The sequence below is a fragment of the Streptopelia decaocto genome (genome assembly GCF_964273445.1).
Source record: "Streptopelia decaocto genome assembly, chromosome: 2".
In the NCBI taxonomy this organism is placed as follows: Eukaryota; Metazoa; Chordata; class Aves; order Columbiformes; family Columbidae; genus Streptopelia; species Streptopelia decaocto.
The window spans coordinates 26,708,968-26,733,309 of record NC_138655.1 but is presented as its reverse complement, the minus strand read 5'-3'; the positions used below and the strand labels follow the sequence as shown (position 1 = coordinate 26,733,309).

The window sequence follows — 24,342 nt, the reverse complement described above, 5'->3', positions numbered from 1 at the left end:
ATTCACCCTGAGTCCATCTATGCCACAGAGCATCAGTCCCAACAAGTATGGAGCGTTCCTGGTGGACTGTGTTATGTGGCATCAAATACTTTGTTGATTGGACATAAACTACCTCAATTATTACACAGAAGTAAATAATTTCATAAAGCCTTTCACCTCTTTCGAAAGTACTTTTCCATCTCAGAGTAAGTAATGTTTTCTCTGCACGTGCAGTTCTTAGCTGCCCCTGCTGTGACTGCCAGTAAAAGTCCCAAGCATATGATGATTTCTTTCAAAATCTGGAATCCATCCACGAGTATCTGGACTCAGGCCAGGGAGCTAATGTCAAATGTTTTTCAGTAACAACTCTCAATTATTACTCATAGAATACATAATGAAAAGAGTGACTTGGAAATGGAAGGTCCTAAATTCCTTTGCCATCTCTCTCATCCATCCAGTCCTCAAGCCACACTTTTCATATATATTTACTTTCTGTAGTGCTGATAATCCTAGATTTTCCCTAGATCCTCTTAAAGTTATAGAGTTTTGGGAGTAAACGATTCGTGTGTTGGATAATGAACTTTCAACCCTATATTAAATGATGTAATGCAGTTAAAAACTGCTCTTGAAAGGGATTGCAGTGGATATGCCTCATTCCAAATGTGTGTGACTTAAAGGATCCCATTATTAAAAAATAAATGCAGCTTCATAGCCATAATTACTTTAGCTGACATGTTTAGCTGAGTGGCAATAAAACGTACATCATCTTAATATGTATTGTTATTCTTGCCAATGATTTATACCATGCAAGCTAAAATTACCTCACCAGGTTAGATAGAATGAAGTCAGTGAAAAGCAGCTAAGCTTGATAATTAAGCGAAACAAAGTGGCAAGTAGGTTTTTTTTTACTGCTTAATATATGTTATTTTAATTTTTAAGTACTAAAACACAACATGAAATTCCTTTCTTTTAGCTATTATTTGTCCTCATCCTGCGGATGTGTTCAAAAACTCAGATATTTCAGATATTTCATAACAGTAAATACACAAGGTTTTATTTAATTTGGAAAGCTGCATTGGAATGCACTAAGATTTTAGGTTAAGAAATACCTCCAGCCTTGAAATTCTTCTTATAGCTCATGGAAACAAAGCAACAAACAAGAGAACTTCACTGTTTGTCAGGAGGGTTTTTTAATACCTTTCTATCTGTACTGCTTGGAAGAGGACATTTTTGTTTAGGCGTATTTCTTGCTACCTTTTCTCATCTGAGGAAAGTCGGTGTGGTGGTGACAGGAACTGCGAATCTTTGTAATAACAGAAAAATAAAATTGTGTGTTCATCTATCTTTTCCATTTGAAAATTATTATTTAGATAAGATGTAGAGCACTTGCACGTATATATTTTCAGTCACATTAACATAAAATGAGATAATTATATTTCATTAGCCAACAATAGCTTTCTTTTCAATTTGGCCTTCAAGATATTTTTTGTAGCATCATTGTGCAAGACGGGCTCGTCAGTTAGTTAATTTTTTTAAAGCATTCCATAATGGGAATCAGATGAGCAATTAAATTTAAAAAAAATAGCAGTAATTCTAACCTAAAATTTGGAGAAAAATTAAATCTACATGTTTTTAATTTTTTTGTAATTGTTGTTTGACATTCTGTAACAACTTGGAGCAATATCTTAGTCCAAGATTCCGAACAGAACACTGATTTTTAGTCATGGCTATGCATTCACTTAAGGGCACTAGCACTTAAGTTTGGTATGCCAGTGAATACAGGAAAAGACAAATGTCTTCAAAATAAAGGCCTGATTTGATAATCTATTTGAAATTACTCTTGGTTTTTGTTTATGACTGAGTTGTAAAGGATGTGCTCTTATGCAAGCCCAATTTTTATGAGGTGTTGTGAATTAATGGTTGTTCTTTCTATGCTGTTAGTTGAACACAGGTGCACCTTTGTGCTTGTTATACAGGCCACTGATTTGCTATGGTCATAGAGGTCATAGAGGTTAAATGTTTTATCTGTAATATTATGAATCATACAACAGGAAAGAGGATTGTGTTATGCGTGGATGTGGGATGAGAAATTGAGATGGAATTGTAAATCTCCAGGAAGCATTTGGATGTGCAATACTGAGAAACAGCAAATCCTGGACATGTACTGTTCAGCATGAACATACATTTCTATGGAAGTAAATGACTTTTAAAGTGGCCAAAGTATTTGGACTTAAAGCTCTGTTATTTTTCTGGTTCTGGATGATCCTAGATAAGAGCACTTACAGTACTTTTTATTGAAGAACTTAATATTTGGTTGCTTTCTTACACAGTTGCCTAATCAAAGGCCTTGTTCTGTTTTGTTATTCGCACATTCATAAAGCATTTTTAAGACACTAGATATGATTTAAGTCTCAATGTAGGTGATGGAAATGAATGCTGGACATGGTCAACACTTTGGAAAACCAAATCTCTTAAGAGGCATTTGAAGTGGAACCGTTCCCAGCCAACAGTAACAGTTGGATTTCACAACAGCTTAAACAAAGTCCCAGCTGGATGTTGCTTCTGCTCCTATTTCTGTAGGCACAGTTAACATTACAAACAAAGAGTGAGAAACTTGAGGATCATTTTACTCCACCTCTATAGTGCTTACCTCATTGTTGCCTGCAAGTAATCAATTTCATGGAGCTGGAGAATCACAGGATCAGCTCGGTTGGGAGGGATGTCCTGAGATGATCCAGTGTAACCCCCTCCACAGGCAATCGAAATCTCTTGATATGTTAGCTATGGATAGAAATTGAATTAGGTTTTTAAAGATGTTAAACTGAATGTTGAATTGGGAGTAGTATTAACAGTATATTGAATTTTGAAGTGAGGAGTTACTAGTCTGCTGGATGCATTGCACAGCTCAACCTTGATGGGGAAAGCAGGCTGCCCACTGCCAGGAGTTACGGTCATCTTTTTCTGTTCCCACTCCATCTGTTTGTCTGTCTCTCTGTCTGTCCTGTCTCTACAGCCTAGACTGTTCAGGACTGAAACTGCATCTAATTATTGGGGCAGTCAGTCTCTGGCCGTGAGGCCAAGTGGCTCAGACTGGCTGCTCTCTGTGTTGCTCTTCACAGCAGCCTGTCTGACATGGTGTGGCACAGAGTTGGCTTTGGCTCTTTGCTGGACCCTGTGTGGTGTGCCCATGGCTCTAAGAAACAGCCATTATTTTTCGTGTGCACCTCACTTTTTAAAGTCTCTGAAATAAATGGAGGGCAGTTTGTCCAGCTCAACAGGGTAACGTTTTTATAGAATGGAAGTGAGGGTATGTATGCACATGTTAGAGGGCAGCATGAGGATTTTTAGGGGTTTGTGAAGTTGGAACATGGTATTGAAGGACTAGGTATGCAGAAAAAGACAGAACTGATGTAATCTTATCCATAATGCCTTTTGGATGTGGTTTTTTTTTTGAGCAAATCCTCCTCTGAACTTTGCTCAGTTACTTGGAGCAGCCCAAAAGTTCCAAGGAGGATGCAAAAAATGAAGCAGAGTGGACACTGAAGAGTCCAATGCATATGTTCATTTTCTGTCTCACAGTTACTTATTGGTGTGGATGTTTTCTGTGAAGTCCAATCTTAGTACTTTAGTGCTGTACTAATAATAAACTAATTCTTTTTTCCTAAATTGAAAATAATCTAAGTTGCTTTTGTTGTCTCAGAAATTTTTTGTTTTCTGCAACAGTATTACTGTCTTCTCTCTATGTTTTACATATAACACAGAAGATAACAGTGGTCCCCTTTAAATCTAAATATTATTCTTGAAGACAAAATTTGAGTTTGAATTGTGCCCTTAGAAGCCTTTGTGCCTTTTAAACCAGGTCTTTACAAGATGTTTGACAAAAGAGGAGTTCACCAGTACTTGTGGTATAGATTTGTGGAAAGTGATTTTGAAATATTTGTGTTACAGGTTCAATAAAGTATGTACAAGAAGTATGCACAGCATCTCTTGTTTTCAGAAGAAAATGAAAATAATGTACATTTGCTGCCTGTTGGGATGTTGCTGAGCTACTGTGCAGGGTAGTGATGGACTGATTGCTGTTGCTGTGCCATAGAGCAAGCAAGGAATGCACTCAGTAGATCAATCAGATTGCTCTCTTTGGTATTGTTTACAATAATTGTTAACTAGTTTCCTAGCATAGTACCTCATTTGTGGTCAAAATAAAATGTGCACCAGATGGAGACAAAATTAATTCCAAAGTAGTAATCTGTTCATATACATATTCCTAGTAACTCTGTAGTGGTGGTGTTTTTGGCTGTTTAAACTCCAGCAAGACATAGATCAAGCAGATGACATTGCTTAAGCATTATTCATGGTTTTATTGGGTAAACCATAAACAATTGATATTGTGATTACTTTTTGATGGCTTCTTCCACGTGTTGTAATTTGATATTGTGAGTAACAATTTTTTTTTGTTTAGAGACCTTGACTTCAAATTTTAAATTTGCGGAAAATGTTTGGATGTGCATAAACTGTTACTTCTAATATGTTTCAGCATTTTCATTCTAAGTCCTATTTTTCCTAAGTTTTGAAATTGGCTTTTAATATTTGGTGTATAGATATTGTAATATAGAAATATAAATATATTAAAAATGAAAATATCAGATTTGAAGTGTTTAGAGTTATGGTTTGTTGTTGGTGTTGATGTTCTTATACCTCATGGAAAACATTGAGAAAGCATTACTTTATCTTTAGAAGTTCTGTATTTATACTCTGCCTTTGTTTTTATTCATATGGATGATTTCAAGTGGAACCAAGATTATTGTTACTTTATTTTATGCTAAGAATCTGATTATTCATGTCATTCCTCTCTCTCCTGAAATTACAGTTGTTTGTTATTTGTCAGCCTTTTGAAATGATCATGATGTTACAAAGACAAAGCTGATCCAGGAAACATATTCCTAAACATAAGTACAGAATTAGTCAGTAATTTCGGTGGGATTCTCAATGTGCTTGAATTTAAGGATGTGCTTACTAAGATTTTTCCAGTGACCCCAAGTTACTTCTTTCGAAATAATTCTACGAAATCTGCTACTCCTATAGTAGCTACTTGTAAAGCTTAAGAATAAGTAAATAAAAGCTCCTCAAAGAGGTGCAGATTTTTTCTCCAGGTTTTCTGTTTAGAATAAAGAATCATTGGAATGCAAATATTTCTGGAGACTTTTGGCTTTGTGACACAGTCGATGGTGACTTTTGGCATGATCTTTTCACTTTGAAAAATTAAAATGGCTGAGATGATGAACAACTTCTATGGTGCTGTGCAAAACGTGAAGGGTATTTCGGTGGTACTCTAAATATTCTGACACCTTCCTGAATTGAACATTTCTGCAAGAGGGTAGTTTAAAAGCACTTTGTTCTTTTCTGATTTTGAAGTAGAATAAATGTGTACACAGGGCATACTAAATTAATAGCCTTATTACATTAAAAGGATGTTAAGAAGGCTATGGGACATGCGTAAATGTATGGAAATGGCAAAACAAAAGTGGGTCACGGGACACCTTAGTTATGCTTTCCCCTCAAGGTTTTTAGAGAGCAATGTTTTATGCACAATCAGATCACATTTCCAAATACAAGAAGACCACAGTCAGACTATTTTGATATCTTACTAGTCTAAGAGAAAACTTTATCCATTATATAAAAATCAATTATTTCAAAAGTTTAAAGAAAAACTATAGAGATTTTTTTTTTTCCAACTAAATTATAGAATGTATGCAGTGCCTTTCCTTTGGGTAGGGAATAAATCAAAATCCAGTTATGATGAGGAGAAAAATATATTACTGAAGTTTACACAAGTGCTGTCACAGAGCAAATGTCTGTGTGGGCACTTGCACAATATGTCTTCACTTAGGAAGACATCCATACATACAGCAACCTTTGGAAAAATATATATACATAGAGACTTTTGCAGAACTTTTAGAATTCAGTGTTGTTTTTATTAAAAAAAAAAAAAAGCCCTATCTTGTACAGGTTTTATCGTTAAATGTAGATTTCTAATTCACACAGAAATGTTTGTCCCATTTTCTTTTCCAAAACCAGCTTCGTGATAGCATCAAGTTTCAGTGTGTTTTGTATGATGCTACAATGATGTTGTTTAAAGCTGTTGTGTCGTTAAATAACACACTTTACAAATAAACATACAAATTCAAATAAGGCAATATCAAAACGGTAGGTATTAATTATACATGCAGATGAAACAAGTATTTGATGGCAGACAAGGCCATTTATCAGACACCAGGGTCTGAGATAGTTGGAGGCAGCAAGAGGTGAAAGTACAACCGGAAAATGAAGTTGTGGTGTAGTAATGTGGGTACCAGCTCTAACAGCTGCCCAAACCTTAAGTTTCTGAGTGTAGGTCCCCTTCACTTCTCTTCAGTTCTTTCCAACCTGTGTAAAGGAAGGTCGCTGGACTTTTTTCTGCTTTCCCTTCTCGTCAGCTTCTCTGTACCTGGTAACTAGGTTCTCTGTAGAAATTTTCCCTAAATGTGTTTTAAAGAGAGATTTTTTTATAATTATTGTGTCTTGAAGAAAGCTTCCCCTCTCTCTATTGAAATCCTATTCCAATTTCAGCTTTGGCAAAATTAACTCAAAGTCATTACAGCTTGAAAGAACAAATCTGTGTTGTATATGCCTTATTTTATACACTGTTCTGCCTAACATCTAACTTACAAATATTGCAAATTATTGAATGAAAGCTTAATTTGAGGGAAGTAATTCTAAACTAGGAAAGTGCAAAAGCAATCTGTGATAGAAAAAAATTGGTAAATAATTGCATCAATGCATTTAAGCACATGGGACAAATTTTAATGGGATAAAAGTAAAATGCTGGCATGGAATATGAGAGTCAGAACACAAAAATCTTGCATAAAAGGAGGAAAATGAATTGTAAACAAGTGGAAAGAAGGCAAAATCAACACTAAAAAGTATAAAATTCAAAAGTAGCAAGAGAAAAGGAATTATGAATGGAAAATGCAAAAGAAAACAGTTTGTGTCATTTGCAAAAATAAGGAACTAAACAAAAGCAACTGCTAAACACCTGAATCAGCAAACTATCCAGCCATATGCTCAAGTGCATTTTTATTTAACAAAGCACTCCACAGTCAATTAAGCAATCAGTGGGGTCAGGAGAAATCTTTCCATAACTGCTGTGAGAATTAAATTAATCTCTTAGACTTTAAAAAAAAAATTACCTCAGTGAGACATAGGTTTTGTGTTTCCATTGTTTATGGGATTACAGAAAAAGATAAAAAGGATGTTTATATGTAAAATTTTAAATGCATATACAATGAAAACCACAATTTGAACAATTTGCGTATAAAAAATCAATGGTATATTGTTTTGGCAATACATCTTAAAAATACAGGTTTAAAATGATGTAGGAGGGAGAACTGACATGGGGTGATCTCTATTGTCTGTGCTTCCTCAGCATGACAAAGGAGAGTGACCATTTCATTTGAGCTGCAGCTGTCTAGGGTAGATAGTGATTATTTTGGAAAACAACTGAAGTTCTGCAACGGTTGTCCAGAAACAGTGATGTATTTCTCTTCCCCTGATGAGCATGTTTCAAACAAACTTTTCAACCATCTTCAAAGTGTGATTTAATTAAGTTTGCACAATTTAGTAATGATAATTAAATAACTATTTATTTTTAGTGGAGTATGGGTGAAGGTCTTCTCCTTTCTCCTGACTCACTCAAGCAGGACAGAACCTTGTACACCTCAGCAATGCTGAGCACATTTTCTCATCTTTATCGGTAGTTCTCCACCCCCTGGTTGGTGCCATTATCATATTCCTAGGAAAAATGACACATACTGTTTTATGTGATGTAGATAATTTCCCTAGAATCCCAGGAAAGGAATCATATTTCAAAGCCATTATGCGTTAGCGAAGACTACCTAATTTACTACTATCTAATTTTAAATTTTCTACTCTGAGTAATAGACAATACTTAAGAAAGTACCAAAACTACAGCCTTTTCTTAACCTATGAGGTCATTAGCAATTGAGTATATCTTAATAAGCATGTGAAGAAGAGGTACAAAGACAAAATGCATTGCTCAAGACCACCTAAACCAGATTTTTCTGCAGTAATTATAGACCAGTAACAACTGGGGCAAAAATGTCCAGATGATGGATTCCAGGCCATGCAAGTCTCATTATACATGGAATTACTTTCCTACATAATCTGCTGTATAAAAAGTATATGGTTGCATAAAATGCACAAGTAGCTGCATTTGGCTGGGTTGTTACCTCACTTATTCTGCATTTTTAATGCAAATTAAAAAGGACTGTGCCTTGGGAATCAGGGAACATGCACCTGTGTAGTGGGAGCTTTGAATAAAATATATGGACTTGTCTGGATGGTGCCTCTAAAGGACCAATCTCTTTTTTTTTAAAAAAATACATATTTTCATGGTTACTTAAGGACCTGGCATGCTGTGTCACTGTGTTCTGAGTTACTGTACACAGATTGGGTTGTTTTTGTTGCTGACACTTTGGAAGAAAGTGCTGTAGAGGTAACAGCAAGGTTCCTGATCTCAGAGCAGTTGGCAAGTATACCCAGAGGTTTAGTTTGACTCATTTCTAAACTGTTAGAATTTGGATTTTTTTTTTTTTTTTTTTTTTAATAAGCTGTGGGTGCATGTGTGGGGTCGTTTAAAACACTTTGTTTCAAACTTAAATATTTTGTGTGTGTCTAGTTCACTAAGTCCTAAGGAAGGCTGAGATTTTTAATTGTAGTAAGCAAGATAGTTCAGTGCAACTCTTTGTTGTGTCAGATTTCTGAGGTTACTGTACTTTTTGGGTGGTAAAGTTGTTTAGAAAAGTAGTGTTCTTATACCTCTATAGATCTTTCAGGCTTATTTCTGGAACCACTAAAAATTGATGTTACAGTTCAGACAACTATACACACAGAAGTTTTTGTCTTCTCTCTAACTTCTTAGCTATGAAGGTAGCTTTGTGTACGATACATTGAATTTTCATGGTTACTTTCCAATGATTACTGAGTCAGTTTGGCAAACAACTATTTGGGGGAGAGAAAGTATTTAAGTCTTTTTGGACTCATGTTTGAAAAGTAACTCCTTTTCATTTAGTACACAGCGTACATTCCTCATGTGAAACTTTCTGTAAAGTATGTGCACAACAAGGTAGTAGTCTCATGAAATATCTTTTCAGATATTTTAAATTAAAATGAAGGAACAAAGGACCATGTGAATTTGTTAATGTGTTTAGATGGGATTTTTCAAGAACTGTTTCAGCTTTCCCACAGACTTGCTTGGCTATGGCCCTGGAATTCCATCAATTAGCTGTCTCTGAGGGCAGCAAGATACTAACTATTTAAATACTAAACTGTAATTATTACTTTTCATAGCCTTTCCTTTTTGAATGACCATATTTTCTGTCATGTGTCATAAAATCTGTTACCACTGTAATTTATATTGTGACAGCCTACAGATCTGGATGAATATGTTGGCTTATAAATACACTGTTAACTTAGTTTCCTCAGTAAGGTGATTAAGTATCCATTTCAGCTGGTTGACATTAAGCCAATGAGTAAAGTATATGGACACTCTAAAATTGCAGGTTTTTCTAACCAACACTTGCACTGAATGATGTGTGTCTATAAAAGAGCAGCAACACAGTGCACAGTAAGAGTGGGTAGAAACAAGAAACAAGAGGCTTTCACACAGAGCAAAAGGAGTGTGATTACATTATCAAGGGATTTTATCTGCTGAAGGACCTGAAGGCAAGGTTTTGCTGATTATTCATATAGCGGTATCTTTTCTCTGTAAGAGTGTCAGAACAGAAACTTATTATTGAAGGAAGACCATGTAAATCTGGATTATCTCCAATTTAGCATACATTCCTCTGCCATGAGATGATGTAACGCTCAAGAGAGAGAATGTGAAAAACTTTCTGCATTGCCCACAGTGTTTAATGTAGTATATGTTTTTGGGAAGAAATGGTAACTCAGAAGATGCTGCAAGAATGTGATTCTTTCTGCGCCACTTTCAAAGCAAAAGAATAGTGATATCACACTTCAGCATCCTTTTTCTCCTACTTGAAATTCGTTTTATTGATCTATTATATGACTATTAAAACTATTCTTTTTCATGATCCTGATGGTAGCTAAAGTTTTCCTGTTTTCAACATACAGGCAGTAGAGTTACTGAGGCACAGGGGTGGCTTTCTTTTTCATTACACATTGCTACTGCTCCAATAGAGTGAAGTTTGTTTCACTTACCTTTAATATACTTTCTGTGTCTGAAGGCTTGGAATCAACTTATGTTGTCTACCAATAAAATTTTCTAATAAGACTGCATATTTTATCAGTCCACTTGAAAGTGCAGTTAACTGAAGCATGGGACACTTGTGTCTGAGGAAGAGTAGGAAGGAAGGTAATAGAGAAAACTGAACCAGCCTGTTGTCAGAGCTGTGTAGGAGGACGAGGTAATGCTCATGAGCAGTAGAAGGGACATTCTAATTGAATACATAGCAGGAGGAAAATGCAATGAGGGGAAGTAAGCGCAAGAACAGTTTGTCCCCAGAGCTTGAGGGATCTCCATCCTTGGAGATTTGCAAAATGCCCCTGTGCAAGGTCCTGAGCAACGTGATCTGGCTTTGAAGTTATCCCTTCTTTGAGGAACGGTTTGGATGAGTTGACCTTTAGAGATTCCTCCGCTCTCTTAAATTATTCTATGATTCTAAGGTTATCTGGAGATAAAATTATTCAGGAATGCTTGTTTCATGATAGTTGTTCCCAAATCTTTCTCTCATTAGATAAACTAGATAAATTAGATAATCAGTGAGCACCTAAATGTTCTGTAGTTAATGAGAACATTGTGTTTATTCAGGTAAAAAGTAACTTGACATATGAACACTTTGGTGGCTTGGAAACAACAGGTTGCACTTTTTGAACACAGTTATGTTTTAGACCTACCTGCTGTTTGTCTAACTTGCCAAACAGTTGCACCTGAATTCCAGGAAAAATGAGACTCTGTCATGGGAGCTGAGGTTTGGTCTTCGCAGCTGCATTAAGGCCTCAGTGTCCCACAGCATTTGGTGGGCCAGGTCTCAGCACTGTTGTCCACAGATTGGGTCTCGGATGCAAGGATGGATGCTTCTTCCAGGTGTGTTTAAATACTCAGCGCCCACTGATTTGAAATGATGGAGATTTGGAGTGAGCAGAGGTTCTGAACAGGTTCTGAAACTTGTTCTCTGGTGGTCGAGGCTAGAATCAAAACTGGTTTCAGCTCTCCCACAGGCTTCATGGGATTTGCTTGGCTACAGCCCTGGAATTCCATCGATTAGCTGTCTCTAAGGGCAGCAAGATACTAACTATTTAAATACTAAATTGTAATTATTACTTTTCATAGCCTTTCCTTTTTGAAGCAACTACAGTTGCTTCTGCTGTGCAGCTGCTCCACATGTGCTGAACGCCCACCAGCCCATAAGGACCGCAAGGGAAGGGGGTCACTTGAGTTTGGATCTGTGGTTTCTGAAGTTAAAAAGGTCTCCTTTCATTGAATGGCTTATAGGCTGGTTTGCACACTCAGTAGTCAGAAAATCTGGTTTATGCGCTCTGCCTTAACATTTGGATAAACAAAATAATAAAAAGAAACAGATGCTTATTGTTTAGATGTTTTTTCAACTTACATTTTTTGATGTTGGGACCTTAAACAGTATCTCTCTTGAACAGATGAATCTGTGTCAAGGCTAAGGTTTATCACAAAATATTTCTGCATTTAAGGTCAGTGCATATGCATTTATGTATTTTGTCTATGAAGATGTGTTCTGAAGTGTACAAATTCATTAATCTGATTTTCCAGCCCATTCTGTGACACTTGTCCCTAGTTTATAAAAAAAAACACAAACATTTTTTTTACTAATTTGAAGGTAAGCTGACCTTCAAACAGCTGTTAGAAACAAACTTTAAAGAGAATGAAAATATGAGATTTTCCTTACCAATTTTCCCTAGGAAAAGGACACTGTTAGGTTTCTTATGGTCATTTTTGGTGTGCTGAAATAATATTATATGATTTCCCAATAATTTTAATTTTTTGGGTGTTTATTAATTACCAACTGCATGATGATTTATTAGCAGGCACCTGTAAGTATCATAACAAGAACAGAATTTGAGAGGATGGTTGCATGATCAGATTTTTTTTGGTCTGTTCTGCACTTCTATTTCTTATTCATTAGATGAACTGAGAACACACTGTACTGGAGTGTTAGCCTCCTATGATTTAGTACATTGTTAATCTATCAGTCAACCTCCTGTCTTGAATTTCTGACCACTAAATAAATTTGAAATGTAACGAATAAACCTTTTACTGATGCTACACATCTCTGATTTTTTAACATACTGTGTTATTAAACGGTGTAGTTAACATTAGCCAGTTCAAAACCCATCATGTCATGGGGCAGTGGCAGACCCAGAAAGTGCTCTCGGACCCTGCAATAGCAGAAGAAAAATACCAAGCGAAGCCACTGGATGCCAGTGTTGCCTCACACAGTTTGGTGCAGCTCAGCATCAGCGACGATGCTGAAACCCCCAGTTGAGGAGAAGATGTTAAAGATGAGCCCAAGCAATTTGAGTCAGGGTCCGACTTCTGTGTTGCCTGGATTTTCACCTTTATTTTGTGATAATTCTGGTTACTCTATGGTAAAGGAGGTATTAGTATGAAGCCATAGTGGCTTCTGAACATCCTGTATGATGAATAGATTGAGATTTTAGCTTAATCTGCTTTGTGAAGGGCAAGAATCACATATTTTTCAATTTAAGTCCACATTTAAGTATTTTATGACTGAAATTGGGAGTGCTTTTAAAGTTAGGTGTTACTGAAAATAAATACATTGCATCCAGTTTTGAAAGATGTATTGGAAAGTTTCGGAGTTTGTGAGTTATGTTTGATTTTGATGTACCAGAATTTCAGAGGGGAAAGTTCCTTCAATTTCAGTAACAAATAATTTGCATACATAAAAGTATGCAGATTCTGTGGCCTAGTTTAATATTTTATGTAATAGATATGACCAATAACTTAGTTTTATACAAATTCTCAAAGTTCAGTAATGTATTGTGGAAGTGTAGATTTCTGTCACTGTTTTTTTGTTCTATTTTTTGTTATCCTCTTATTAATTCAGTACCTTGTATAATATTCTCATGTGCTGTGTTCTGTGATGTGTGAACAACACAGATTGGTCTGTTTCTTGTAGTACTTTTCAATCTGACTTTTATTCCCATCCAGCTGTGTTTTTATCAAACATACATGGAATTTTTCATATGATTTCTCTCAGAACTTTAACCATCTTTATAAAGACACAATCTTTGTGTGACCAAGGTTTTTGCCTGTCTTTTTTCTCAAGTCTTTCATCTAGTATCCTCTGAATCTTTTAGCAATTTTTATCTGCATTTGGAAGAAAGATAGCAGTAACAAAACTGAGTTCATAGAAGTCATTGGTCAGGACAGGGGACAAGGATGAATGGAAATTTGTTGCACCAAAGGCTTAGGAGAGCTCAGTCATTATAATATATTCAGTTGGACAGCCACCAGCCAGCCAGGAAGGTTCATGTAGCTTTGGATTAGTGACAGCATGTACTTTCATTTGCCCCATCAGGGTTTATGAGGGAACATGGAGAGGTGACTTGGATGAACTGGATGTTCTTCTGGAACAAATGATATAAATCTGTTGGAATACAGCAACATGACACCAAGCTCTGTGGTGCAGTCATCACACTGGAGGGAAGAGATACCATCCAGAGGGACATTGACAGGCTTGAGACATGGGCCCATGTGAACATCATGAAGTTCAACAAGGCCAAGTGCAAGGTCCTGCACACGGGTCAGGGCAATCCCAAACCTTGATACAGGCTGGGCGATGATTGGATTGAGAGCAGCCCCAAGGAGAGGGACTTGGGGGACTTGGGTGGATGAAAACCTGGGCAATGTGCTCTTGCAACCCAGATAGCCAGCCATATCCTGGACCACATCAAAAGAAGCATGGCCAGCAGGCTAAGGGAGGTTATTCTCCTGCTCTGCTCTGTGTTGCTGAGGCCCTACTGGGAGTTCTGCATCCAGCTCTGGAGCCCTCAGTACAGGGAAGACATGGACCTGTTGGAGAGGGTCCAGAGGAGGCCATAAAAATGATCAGGGGCTGTAGCAACTCTCCTATGAGGAAAGGATGAAGGAGTTTGCGTTGTTTAGCTAAGAGAGGAGAAAGCTCTAGCGAGACCTTATAGTGGCCTTCCAGTACCTAAAAGGGGCCTCTAAGAAAGTTGGAGAGGGCCTTTTTACAAGGGCATACAGTGACAGGAGAAGGGGTAACGGCTTTAAGCTGAAAGAGGGTAGATTTAGATTAGATATAAGGAAAATATTTTTCACCATGAGGGTGGTGAGACACTGGAAGAGGCTGCCCAGAGATGTTGTGGATATTCCATCCCTGGAAGAGTTCCAAGTCAGGCTGAATGGGGCTTTGAGCAACCTGTTCTAATGGAAGGTGTTCCTGCCCATGGCAGAGGGGTTGGAACTAGATGACCTATAAAGTTCCCTTCCAACCCAAATTATTCTGTGGTTCTATGGATCTATGAATACAGATTTAGTTAGTCCAAATTGGTTTAGTATTGGATGTTTGCAGATATTTAATAAGTGATCCATCTTCCTGAGAAAAATTGCAAAGAAAATGTTATATTATTTCCATCATGGCATCTATGTCTGCCTAAGGTATGAATAACTTCAATTAACTGTAACTGTGAACATATGTAAACATAATCATTGTTCTTGAAGTTTAGTGAAGTGGGCATTAGGACTTTTATCACAGAGTTTGCCAGAAAATTTTCTTTTTTAGGACTAGGTTGGTTTAATGTTTTTTTTGTTTTGTTTTGTTTTGTTTTAAATTTTAATCTTTTGAGGCCAGAGAAGAAAATCAAACCTCCTAATTCTACGTAACCCCCATGTATACAAATATCCAATGTATGTAAATATTAGAGGAGCTGATGAAAATATAGACTCTCCTCACAGAGGTTACTTCATTTTTCAGTGAACATATTATAAACCAAGTCTGAAAAGTGCACCAGATCTGATCTATGGTGCAATAATTCTTTCCTTTGATGTACTTTCTGTATTCTAAATTTTTACTTATGGCAGTTACCTTTTTAGCATTGTACTTATGTACACTTTTAGAGTCATACTATTGGGTAATTTCCAGGAAAAAAACACATAGGCTTTACTTATATAAATGCATCAAAAGAGCTAATTGTAATCTATCTACCTTACAACTGTTTGTGTGAGAATACACTGACTTAAATGCATAAACCCAGAGGTTCCTCATGCTTATCCTATGCTGTTCCAGAAAGCTAAGTTTTGTACACCTGTTTCATACACCTGCACATCGTGATACAGTTTGAAGTGTGACAAGCTTGCATAGTTTAGGGAGTTTATAAATTGTAGGTTTATAGGTTAATGAAAGCCACCTGATGGGAGAGTGTTTAAACATCACATGTAGGATATGGTGTGTGTTTCAGTTAAGATACTGTGTTTTAGAAAAGTGTTTTCTGATTTATTTTTAAGATTCAAATGTTGGACTACTGTGTATTGAGATGTAGGTTTCCCTAAAAAATGTTTATTTCTTTGTCTGGGAGGTTGTAAATGATATGGTGTTTGTGTCATTGTTAACTAAGAGTACTTTATTATTTCCAAAGTTAAAAAAGCAACAATGTTTTTCAAGACTAGTAACGATGTTTATCAACTCCAGATTTAAGGATGATGCAATTTTTTTACTCATCAAAGTAATTGTTGGAGCAAAACAAAATTTCCACGCAAATCCCACATCAGCACAGATATCGCAAACACTTTGCATGTGTAATTCTGTCTGTGTTTAACTGGTAGGGCTTATTTTAAAGTATTAGTTGTAGGATGTTTGCACTCATGCATACACATACATACCCACAGAGAGAAACCGTCTGTTGTTACTGGTGATAGACAAAAGTATGTTGATATGGCTAATCCTAGGAGTTCAGATACTAATCTAGGATTGATGAAAACTGTCCAGATTTACTGACTCTGCAAATATAAGGTAGGAAAATCTCAATTACAGACTATTTCAAACAGCTCCAGCATTTTGATGTGAGAAGTTTGAAGAATGAAGAGTATGTCCTTGTGTGTTTACTGATGGTTCTTTGGTTTCATAATTTTTTGACTGTTTCAGAATATCCAGAGCTTCTAGTGAACCATGATTTTTTTTTTTTTTTTTTTAATTGACTTAGTCTCTATTACACATGTACCTGAATTTGGGTACATTTATACATACATATTTATGTGTAGAAATGTATTTTGATTTTTTTCCCCAGTAAATGTTATTTAAGTTAGATGCACTTAACATTTTATCAAAACTAAGCAACCTCTAACAGCTGAGTAGCTCTCACTGTAGCTTGAAGGATTCCTGTCCACTTCTGACCACTGAAAGTAGCGAAAGGTCTGTGTTGTGAAGCACTAGGCAGCCTTAAAAGCCTTGATGATGAAGTCCTTGAACTGTACTTTCAAGCTAAAAGTAGGGACACACACACACACACAAAAAAAACCCCAAACACAAAAATAAAAACGAACTCCAAACTAAACCAAACCAAACAAACAAACAAAAAAATCATTGCTAGAAGGTTTATTCTGGTGAACAGAAATAAGGTAAACATGTCTTGTGCATTTTCTCTGTTCCTTAAAAGTTGTACATGGTTAAAGGATGGGCAGGACAAAGAATAAGTATGCCTGGAATAGTTAAGAATGAAGATCTGTCTGAAGCAGTCTATTCCTGCTATTTCTTTTTTTCTTTTTTTCCCTTTGCAGCAGTGGACACCACCTGAATATCACTCACTAGAATGAACTGTGGTGCATTTGACCTTGTGCTTTTCTTCCTATTGCATTTGGAAAAAAAACCTCATTTTCCTAAAGCTGCTTTCAGAGGACAACGCTTCAGTTTTATTCATCTTAATCTAAACAATAAAATGCAAATTAATTTATATAAACGAAATAGAAATATTTAAAAATACTTTTATTTTTATTGCCTACTGCATAGTGATTGGGAATACTCTTCACCCATGTGATGGATCTCACACTTCAATTTCTTTGCCATCCAGGGATATAAAAAACTTAAAGAAGTGCCACCATGTCTTTGCTCTGCATTGGGCAAGGCATTTAAATATTTTGACATTTAAGCCTCTTCTATGGTCTTGTCACTTTTCTTATCTGAGCACTTTGCATCATGAGCAAGGTGCATGAAGTTATTGCAAGATCAGAAGTTACTTGGTGAACTGTTTTCACGAAGAGAGCCTTTACTGGGCAGACTACCAAAAGCAGAAAGGGGTAGCTTTGGAGAAGAATAATCATCACAAGCATTTGCAGCACATCCCACATGGATCCGATAGCTTGCAGTCCTTCACTGCACTTTGAGTTTTCAACACTTTAGTCTGAGGCTTCAGCCTCCAGAGAGAAGCTGCGCATATTTTCAGCTACCTGATGTTCTGAACTTTCTACATAAATTAGCTTTTTAGTGTCATTTAGAAGACAAAACAGTGATGCAGCAAAAACGAGTTGCTGGCACCAAGGTTACTGAGGACTTCATGCCCTCTGACCACAGCCAGCAAAGCTCCCCCGGCAGAGCCAAGGCTGCTCTCCTGGGCTTGGCAGGGAGATGCTGGCTCTGCCAGGCACGTCCTGCTCAGATTAGCATAGCCCAGCCCGAGTCCCTCACACACCCACTAATACCTCATTTTGCCACAGGACTGAGGCCAAAAGCACAAGCATTACAGGGAATATAAAGCAGGAGCTTACTGGAAAGAATCACAAACTAACGTGAGACTAGACCAAATTTTTGCAGAGTAGAAAATGTAATCATTGGTATAAACAGTTCTTGCATTTCATGTAGCTGTTTATATAATTGAAGCATTTAATAAGTGGTTTTATTTAGTATCGTTAGAGAGCAGCTGCAGAAATCTTAATTGCTTCTGTTCATTTTTTTTTTTTTTCTGTCTGTTATTTTGGAACTGCAAAATCTCAGAAGAAAACTGGAGACTGAAACAGACCAGGGTGATTCCTCAACTGTTCACTTTTCTGAAAGAGGAACTGCTTTTGGGAGGTGGGAATGATGACAGGAGCAAAAAGGAAAAGAAGTGCAGTCTGGAGGAAGATCCAGGCTGTTCGCTCTGAAGATATCAAAGTCTGGTGTATGAGAAGGCTGCCCATCTTGAAATGGGCACCTGTCTACAACTGGAAGGAAAATTTGCTTCCCGACACGGTTTCTGGGATGATGCTAGCCATTCAACAGGTGACTCAAGGTACAGTTAACTCATTTCAGATTCATATTTTGAAACCTAGTAATGCTGAATTGGTCTTCCCTCCCGCTTTTTTATAGTGTTATCTTAAAGCTTTGCTAAAAAAAAAAATACATGCTTATATATCTAATGTTGATTTAATTGAAATAAAAATATAAGGAAAAAGTGTATAGTCTTAACTCATATATATATAGTTAGTCTTAACTCTTATATGTATATAGTGGATGTGCGAATGTGGATAGAAACGCTTTGTGTTATTGTAGCTAATTTCTGTGAGCTGGAAATCTACTATATACTCCATGCCTTTGACAATTTTTCAGAGGCTTAATGTATGAGATAAGAAAGCAGTTGCCCTATTCATGCTGCATTTCATTATATGCAATGTTTTCTCAGTTGAATGACCACTTTTTCTTGTTTCAAAAGGAAAACAATATATAATCCACATGATAATTGTATTGTAAGACATATTGTTCTGGAATAAACATTGGCATTATACTGTTACCTGTGGAAGCCCAGAGTGCAGCAGGAAAAATTAAAACTTTCTGTGCCTAAAGGGTGCTTCTGCCAGAGACATTACTCATGGAAAGTATCTGCCTGCATCCATGGCTTGCGTACTTCAGCTTCTGTGCTGATTTAATGCTGTGTTAAATTACCTACCATGTCTCTTTTCAAGCAGCAATACAAAGTAGGGGTGGAGCTGGACTCCATTTGGCAGCTTAAAAAAAAAAAAAAAAAAGAAAAACAAGGAGAAAAAGGAAAAGGAAAAATTGCCCAAACCAAAAGCCTTCACAATGATGTGAAGAAACCTGAAGTCCCAGTTATCCAGGTTTATAGCGTGATTGCTACTGAGAAATAAATGCTTTTGTCAGTTTTTGATGTGTCTTTGATAGTATCACCTTCTTTTGGCAATATTTTATATTCGTCTCAGGCAAATCACAGCTTCTTATCTGCCTCAGATGGACTTTAACTCCTTCCTTTATGTGAACTACATATACTCCTCAACAATTTTCCATATTAGCTATGCTTAACTATCATTCATGTTGTTAAATTATAAGCACTCCTTTAATTGAATTATGCTGGAGCTGGAAACAACCAGTTCATATAAGTATTTATGCTTTTAAAGTAATTTGGAACATCTGCATTGGCATGATTTAACTTTAAGAACCTTAATACCATAACACTGTAAAGTATCTAATTTCATTGGTATGTGTGCATTCAACAATTGTAATTAAAATGCTGCTAGCAACAATATGTTGAAATTCATCAAAAATATTAAGGTAAACAGCAGGTCAGCACTGCTGCAAGTTTTAGCCAGGATTTTCTTATTTTCTTGTTTGAGTCTTGCAGCAAGAAGTAATTTAATGTAACAGATAAATCTAAGAAGAACCAGTAAAGACAGAAAATATTTGTTTGTGTGTTTGGTTTTTTTTTCACAGATTATTTTTATGTAATTTAGAAATAATTTTATCGTTATTTTATGCTGTTTAAAAACTGATTGCCTGTTTTTCCTTTCACTCTCCTCACTGCTTCTCAAGATTTCAAAATTATTTTAGGGGATGGAAAAGGAGGAAAGTTAGATACCAAAGCATTTAATCACATTTGTGGTGCTTTAATTTGAACACAATGCATTTCTTTAGACCCTGCTTGCATTAACTCTTTTCCTAGTGTTGTAAGCCTTCCAGTTACCTGGACTATCCTTCAAAGCTTTTATAGAGAGGGTTACATAAGAAAATTTGAAGTCCTATTTGTTATGTAGCATGAAGGGAAATGACCCCAAATTTTGAGAGGTCTTATTGTGTCTGTTTCCTTCTATCACAAAATAAACCAGTAAGTTCTTTAATAAAATGAAAGACAGAATCACAGAATCACGGAATCACAGAATATCAGGGATTGGAAGGGACATGTTCCTGTGCGGCCTCACCTAGGTGTTCCTGCTCCAGCAGGGGGATTGGACTAGATGATCTTTTGAGGTCCCTTCCAATCCCAAACATACTGTGATACTGTGATACTGTGATACTGTGAATGTGTGCAGACGGGTTTTGAATGTCTCCAGAGAAGGAGACTCCACAACCTCCCTGGGCAGCCTGTTCCAGTGCTCTGTTACCCTCACTGAGAAGAAGTTTCTTCTCAAACTTAAGTGGAACTGTGTTCCAGTTTGAACCCATTACCCCTTGTCCTATCATTGGTTGTCACCGAGAAGAGCCTGGCTCCATCCTCGTGACACTCAGCCTTCATATATTTGTAAACATTAATGAGGTCACCCCTCAGTCTCCTCTTCTCCAAGCTAAAGAGACCCAGCTCCCTCAGCCTTTCCTCATAAGGAAGATGCTCCACTCCCTTAATCATCTTTGTTGCCCTGTGCTGGACTCTCTCCAGCAGTTCCCTGTCCTTCTTGAACTGAGGGGCCCAGAACTGGACACAATATTCCAGATGTGGTCTCACCAGGGCAGAGTAGAGGGGAAGGAGAACCTCTCTTGACCTACTAACCACACCCCTTCTAATACACCCCAGGATGCCATTGGCCTTCCTGGCCACAAGGGCACAGTGCTGGTTCATGCTTACCCTGCTGTCCACCAGGACCCCTAGGTCCCTTTCCCCTACTCTGGTCTCTAATAGGTCATTCCCCAACTCATACTGGAACCTAGGGTTGTTCCTACCGAGACGCAAGACTCTATACTTTTCCTTGTTATATTTCATTAAATTTTTCCCTGCCCAACCCTCCAGCCTGTCCAGGTCACGCTGGATGCCAGCACAGTCTTCTGGCATGTCAGCCACTCCTCCCAGCTTGGTGTCATCAGCAAACTTGCTGATAGTGCACTCTATTCCTTTGTCCAAATCGTTGATGAATATATTGAATAATACAGGCCCCAGTACTGACCCCTGAGGCACTCCACTAGATACTGGCCTCCAACTAGACTCCGCCCCATTGACCACAACTCTCTGGTTTCTTTCCTTCAGCCAGTTCACAGTCCACCTCACTACCCGATCCTCCAGACTGCACTCTCTCAGTTTAGCTGTAAGGATGCTGTGGGAGACTCTGTCAAATGCCTTACTCAAGTCAAGGTAGACCACGTCCACTGCTCTGCCATCATCCATCCGTCTTGTTATGTCCTCATAAAAGTCAATGAGGTTGGTCAAGCATGACTTCCCCTTGGTGAAGCCATGTTGACTGCCCCTAATGACCCTCTTATCCTTGATATGCCTTGAGATGGCACCAAGGATAAGTCGTTCCATTACTTTCCCAGGGATGGAGGTGAGGCTGACCGGTCTATAGTTACCCGGGTCTTCCTTCTTGCCCTTTTTGAAGGCTGGGGTGACATTAGCTTTCCTCCAGTCCTCAGAAAGGCAAACTCCTCCATTGTCCTGGCTTCCTCTGGGGCCTCAGCAGTACGGGGCTCCTCAGGACAGCCTCCGGCAGAGTAGACAGAGACAAAGAAGGCATTCAGTAACTCTGCCTTCTCTGTATCTTCTGTCACCATGGCATCCACCCCATTCATCAGTGAGCCTACGTTGCCTCTGGTGTTAGTTTTATCTGCCATGTATTTGAAAAAGCTCTTCCTGTTGTCCTTGACGTCTCTCGCCAGGTTTAATTCTAAGGAGGTGTTAGCTTTCCTAGTTGCCTCCCTGCACCCTCTGACAACAGCCTTATATTCTCCCCAAGTGGCCAGCCCCTCCTTCCATGAACTATAAACTCTCCTCTTCCACTTGAGGATACCCAGCAGTTCCTCGTTTAACCACACAGGTCTCCTGGCTCCCTTCCTTTACTTCCTATGTGTCAGGATGCTCTGATCTTGTGCCCGGTAGAAGCAGTCCTTGAACACTAACCAACTATCTTGGGCCCCTTTGCCTTCAAGCAGCCTTACCCATGGGATTTCACCTAGCAATTGCCTGAAAAGGCTTAAGTTTGCCCTGCTGAAATCCAGGGTTGCAATTCTGCTTGCTATCCTGTTCCTGCCACATGAGATCCTGAACTCTACCATTTCATGGTCACTGCAACCAAGGCAGCCCTCAACCTTTACCGCTTCAACCAGACCCTCCTCGTTAGTGAGGATGAGGTCCAGCAGTGCTCCTCTTCTAGTTCCACCCTTTGCATCATAAAGTTGTCGTCAAGGCACTGGAGGAACCTCCTAGACTGTGGCTGGCTGACCGAGTAGTCCTTCCAACAAACATCAGGGTAGTTAAAATTCCTCACCGCGACTAGGTCCTGTGATTGTGATGGCAGGAAATAATTAGTAACCAGTGATAAGTGATGTGCAGAGCACAGTGTCATTTGGTGTTACGGCAACATGTTTACGTAAATTCAAGCATATGGAAATAAACTTGAGTTATTGAAGTGTATGGGAAAATATGAAGTTGTATTTGTACACAACAGTTTTTCGAGTGATGAAGGCTGCGTACTCCACGGTAGAGTGCAGTCCAGTAGCTTGAGAATAATTAAGAAGGACCTTCCAACTGAGCTGTGTTTTTCATAATTTCCTACTGTGGGATTTCTCCCTCATCTGGCATTGGCCATGTTCAAACTATTCAGGTTGGCAGATGCTCTGATCTGGGGAAATGTGTCCATGTTCCAACTTCTAACCTAAATTTTAGATGATATAGGTGGCTTTCCTGTGTAAAGGAAGGAAGGAAAGAAGAAAGTCTCTGTCAGTGTGTCATAGTGAATGCAACAAAAATAATGCTCATAACTGCTCCTCGCAGAATTTTCAGAATTTTTTTCTGGAGAATTCCTATGGAATAGCAGGTTTTGGTTTTTGCCTCATAAGTGAGAAAAAAAAAAAAAAGAACAAATTATTAGAAATGTCAGCAATTAATAGGTAATGTTTGCTCCCATAAGGTCTTTTATAAAGGTATAGGATATTTCAGAATAGCTGTTCTTATGCCATATTTTATTTTGGATAAAGTTTTAAAGTTCTACTATTATTCATCTTCTGATTTTCAGGGCCCAAATGATTAGTTACTAAATGTGACTAATGCCTTCAAACTCCTGTAAGAAACCTTCAACTCAGCTACTGGAAAACTGGAACACTTGAGCTCATCTATCTGTTTAGGTTTAAATTTCTTCCCACATGACACTCTTAAACTAGAAGTTATGTCCCGTGGTGGCAGAGTCCAGGAATGACGTACAAGAAAGGCATGCTATTTAATAGTTAAATTTAATTATTTTAATTAATTTAACAATTAAAGAGTATTTAATAGTCTTTACTTGTATGTACAGTGTGGAAGAAATGGATCTTTAAGGCAAGGTGTCACCTTGCCTAACACTGAGCTAAGGTAAAACCATGTGCCACTATGCCTAAGGTGTTATCCTTACTTTCTCACACTGTTAATCAATAAAACATACAATAATTATCAAAGAATCCATAAGAAATTATGTAATAATTTCCTGCAGAGAGTATATCTTCTGACATGGCTTTTCAAATACTTTTGAAATCTGTTTAAAACATGCCCAAGTCATATTTGACCATTGATCAGTAGCATTCAGTACAATGAATAGATCCAATACTGGGGTGAGGGAGAGGACACTGAGGAGCACAGGGAGATGGGAAGGAGAGCCCGGGGATTGTCATGATGTGCTGCTTGGCATTTCTGATTAAAGAGTCATTGCTGAAACCAAGCAGGTATTCTCAAAGTGTTCCTATTGTTGTTTCATCATCTTCTTAAAAACAGCAAGTTAATCTGAATGGGTGCCAAGATTCACTGCTGAACTCTTCTGTCCTATTTACCTATTGAGACAACACGTGGATGGTGTCTGTGTATGTCCTCTAATTTTAGAGTCCATTAGCTAATTCCACAGAAGATGGAGAAAGAAGTGTCAAAGATAATTATATTTCTACAAATCTTATGAGAATAGCCAGTGGAAACAGATCCTAGGTTCTAAAATGTGATAACAGAAGCTCATACCTTGTTAGGCACTAGATAATGTGTTTCAAAAAAAAACCCCAAAACATCACTTTCAAATGCACCAATTGCTGGAAAGATTCACTTGGAGCTTGCACTGTCTCAGACTGC

The 24,342-nt window shown here is 37.7% G+C and overlaps 1 protein-coding gene across 1 annotated transcript in view; it reads left to right on the top strand.

Moving 5' to 3' along the window:
- Window positions 1-18,146: 18,146 nt before the first annotated feature.
- SLC26A7 (solute carrier family 26 member 7) overlaps window positions 18,147-24,342 on the top strand; it is a gene marked incomplete at its 5' end in the record, with an annotated part of 66,520 nt that continues 60,324 nt past the window's right edge. Inside the window, one exon of the mRNA XM_082046305.1 lies at window positions 18,147-18,336. Within this exon, the coding sequence (XP_081902431.1) occupies window positions 18,147-18,336 (190 nt within the window). The remainder of the gene's footprint in view (window positions 18,337-24,342) is intronic.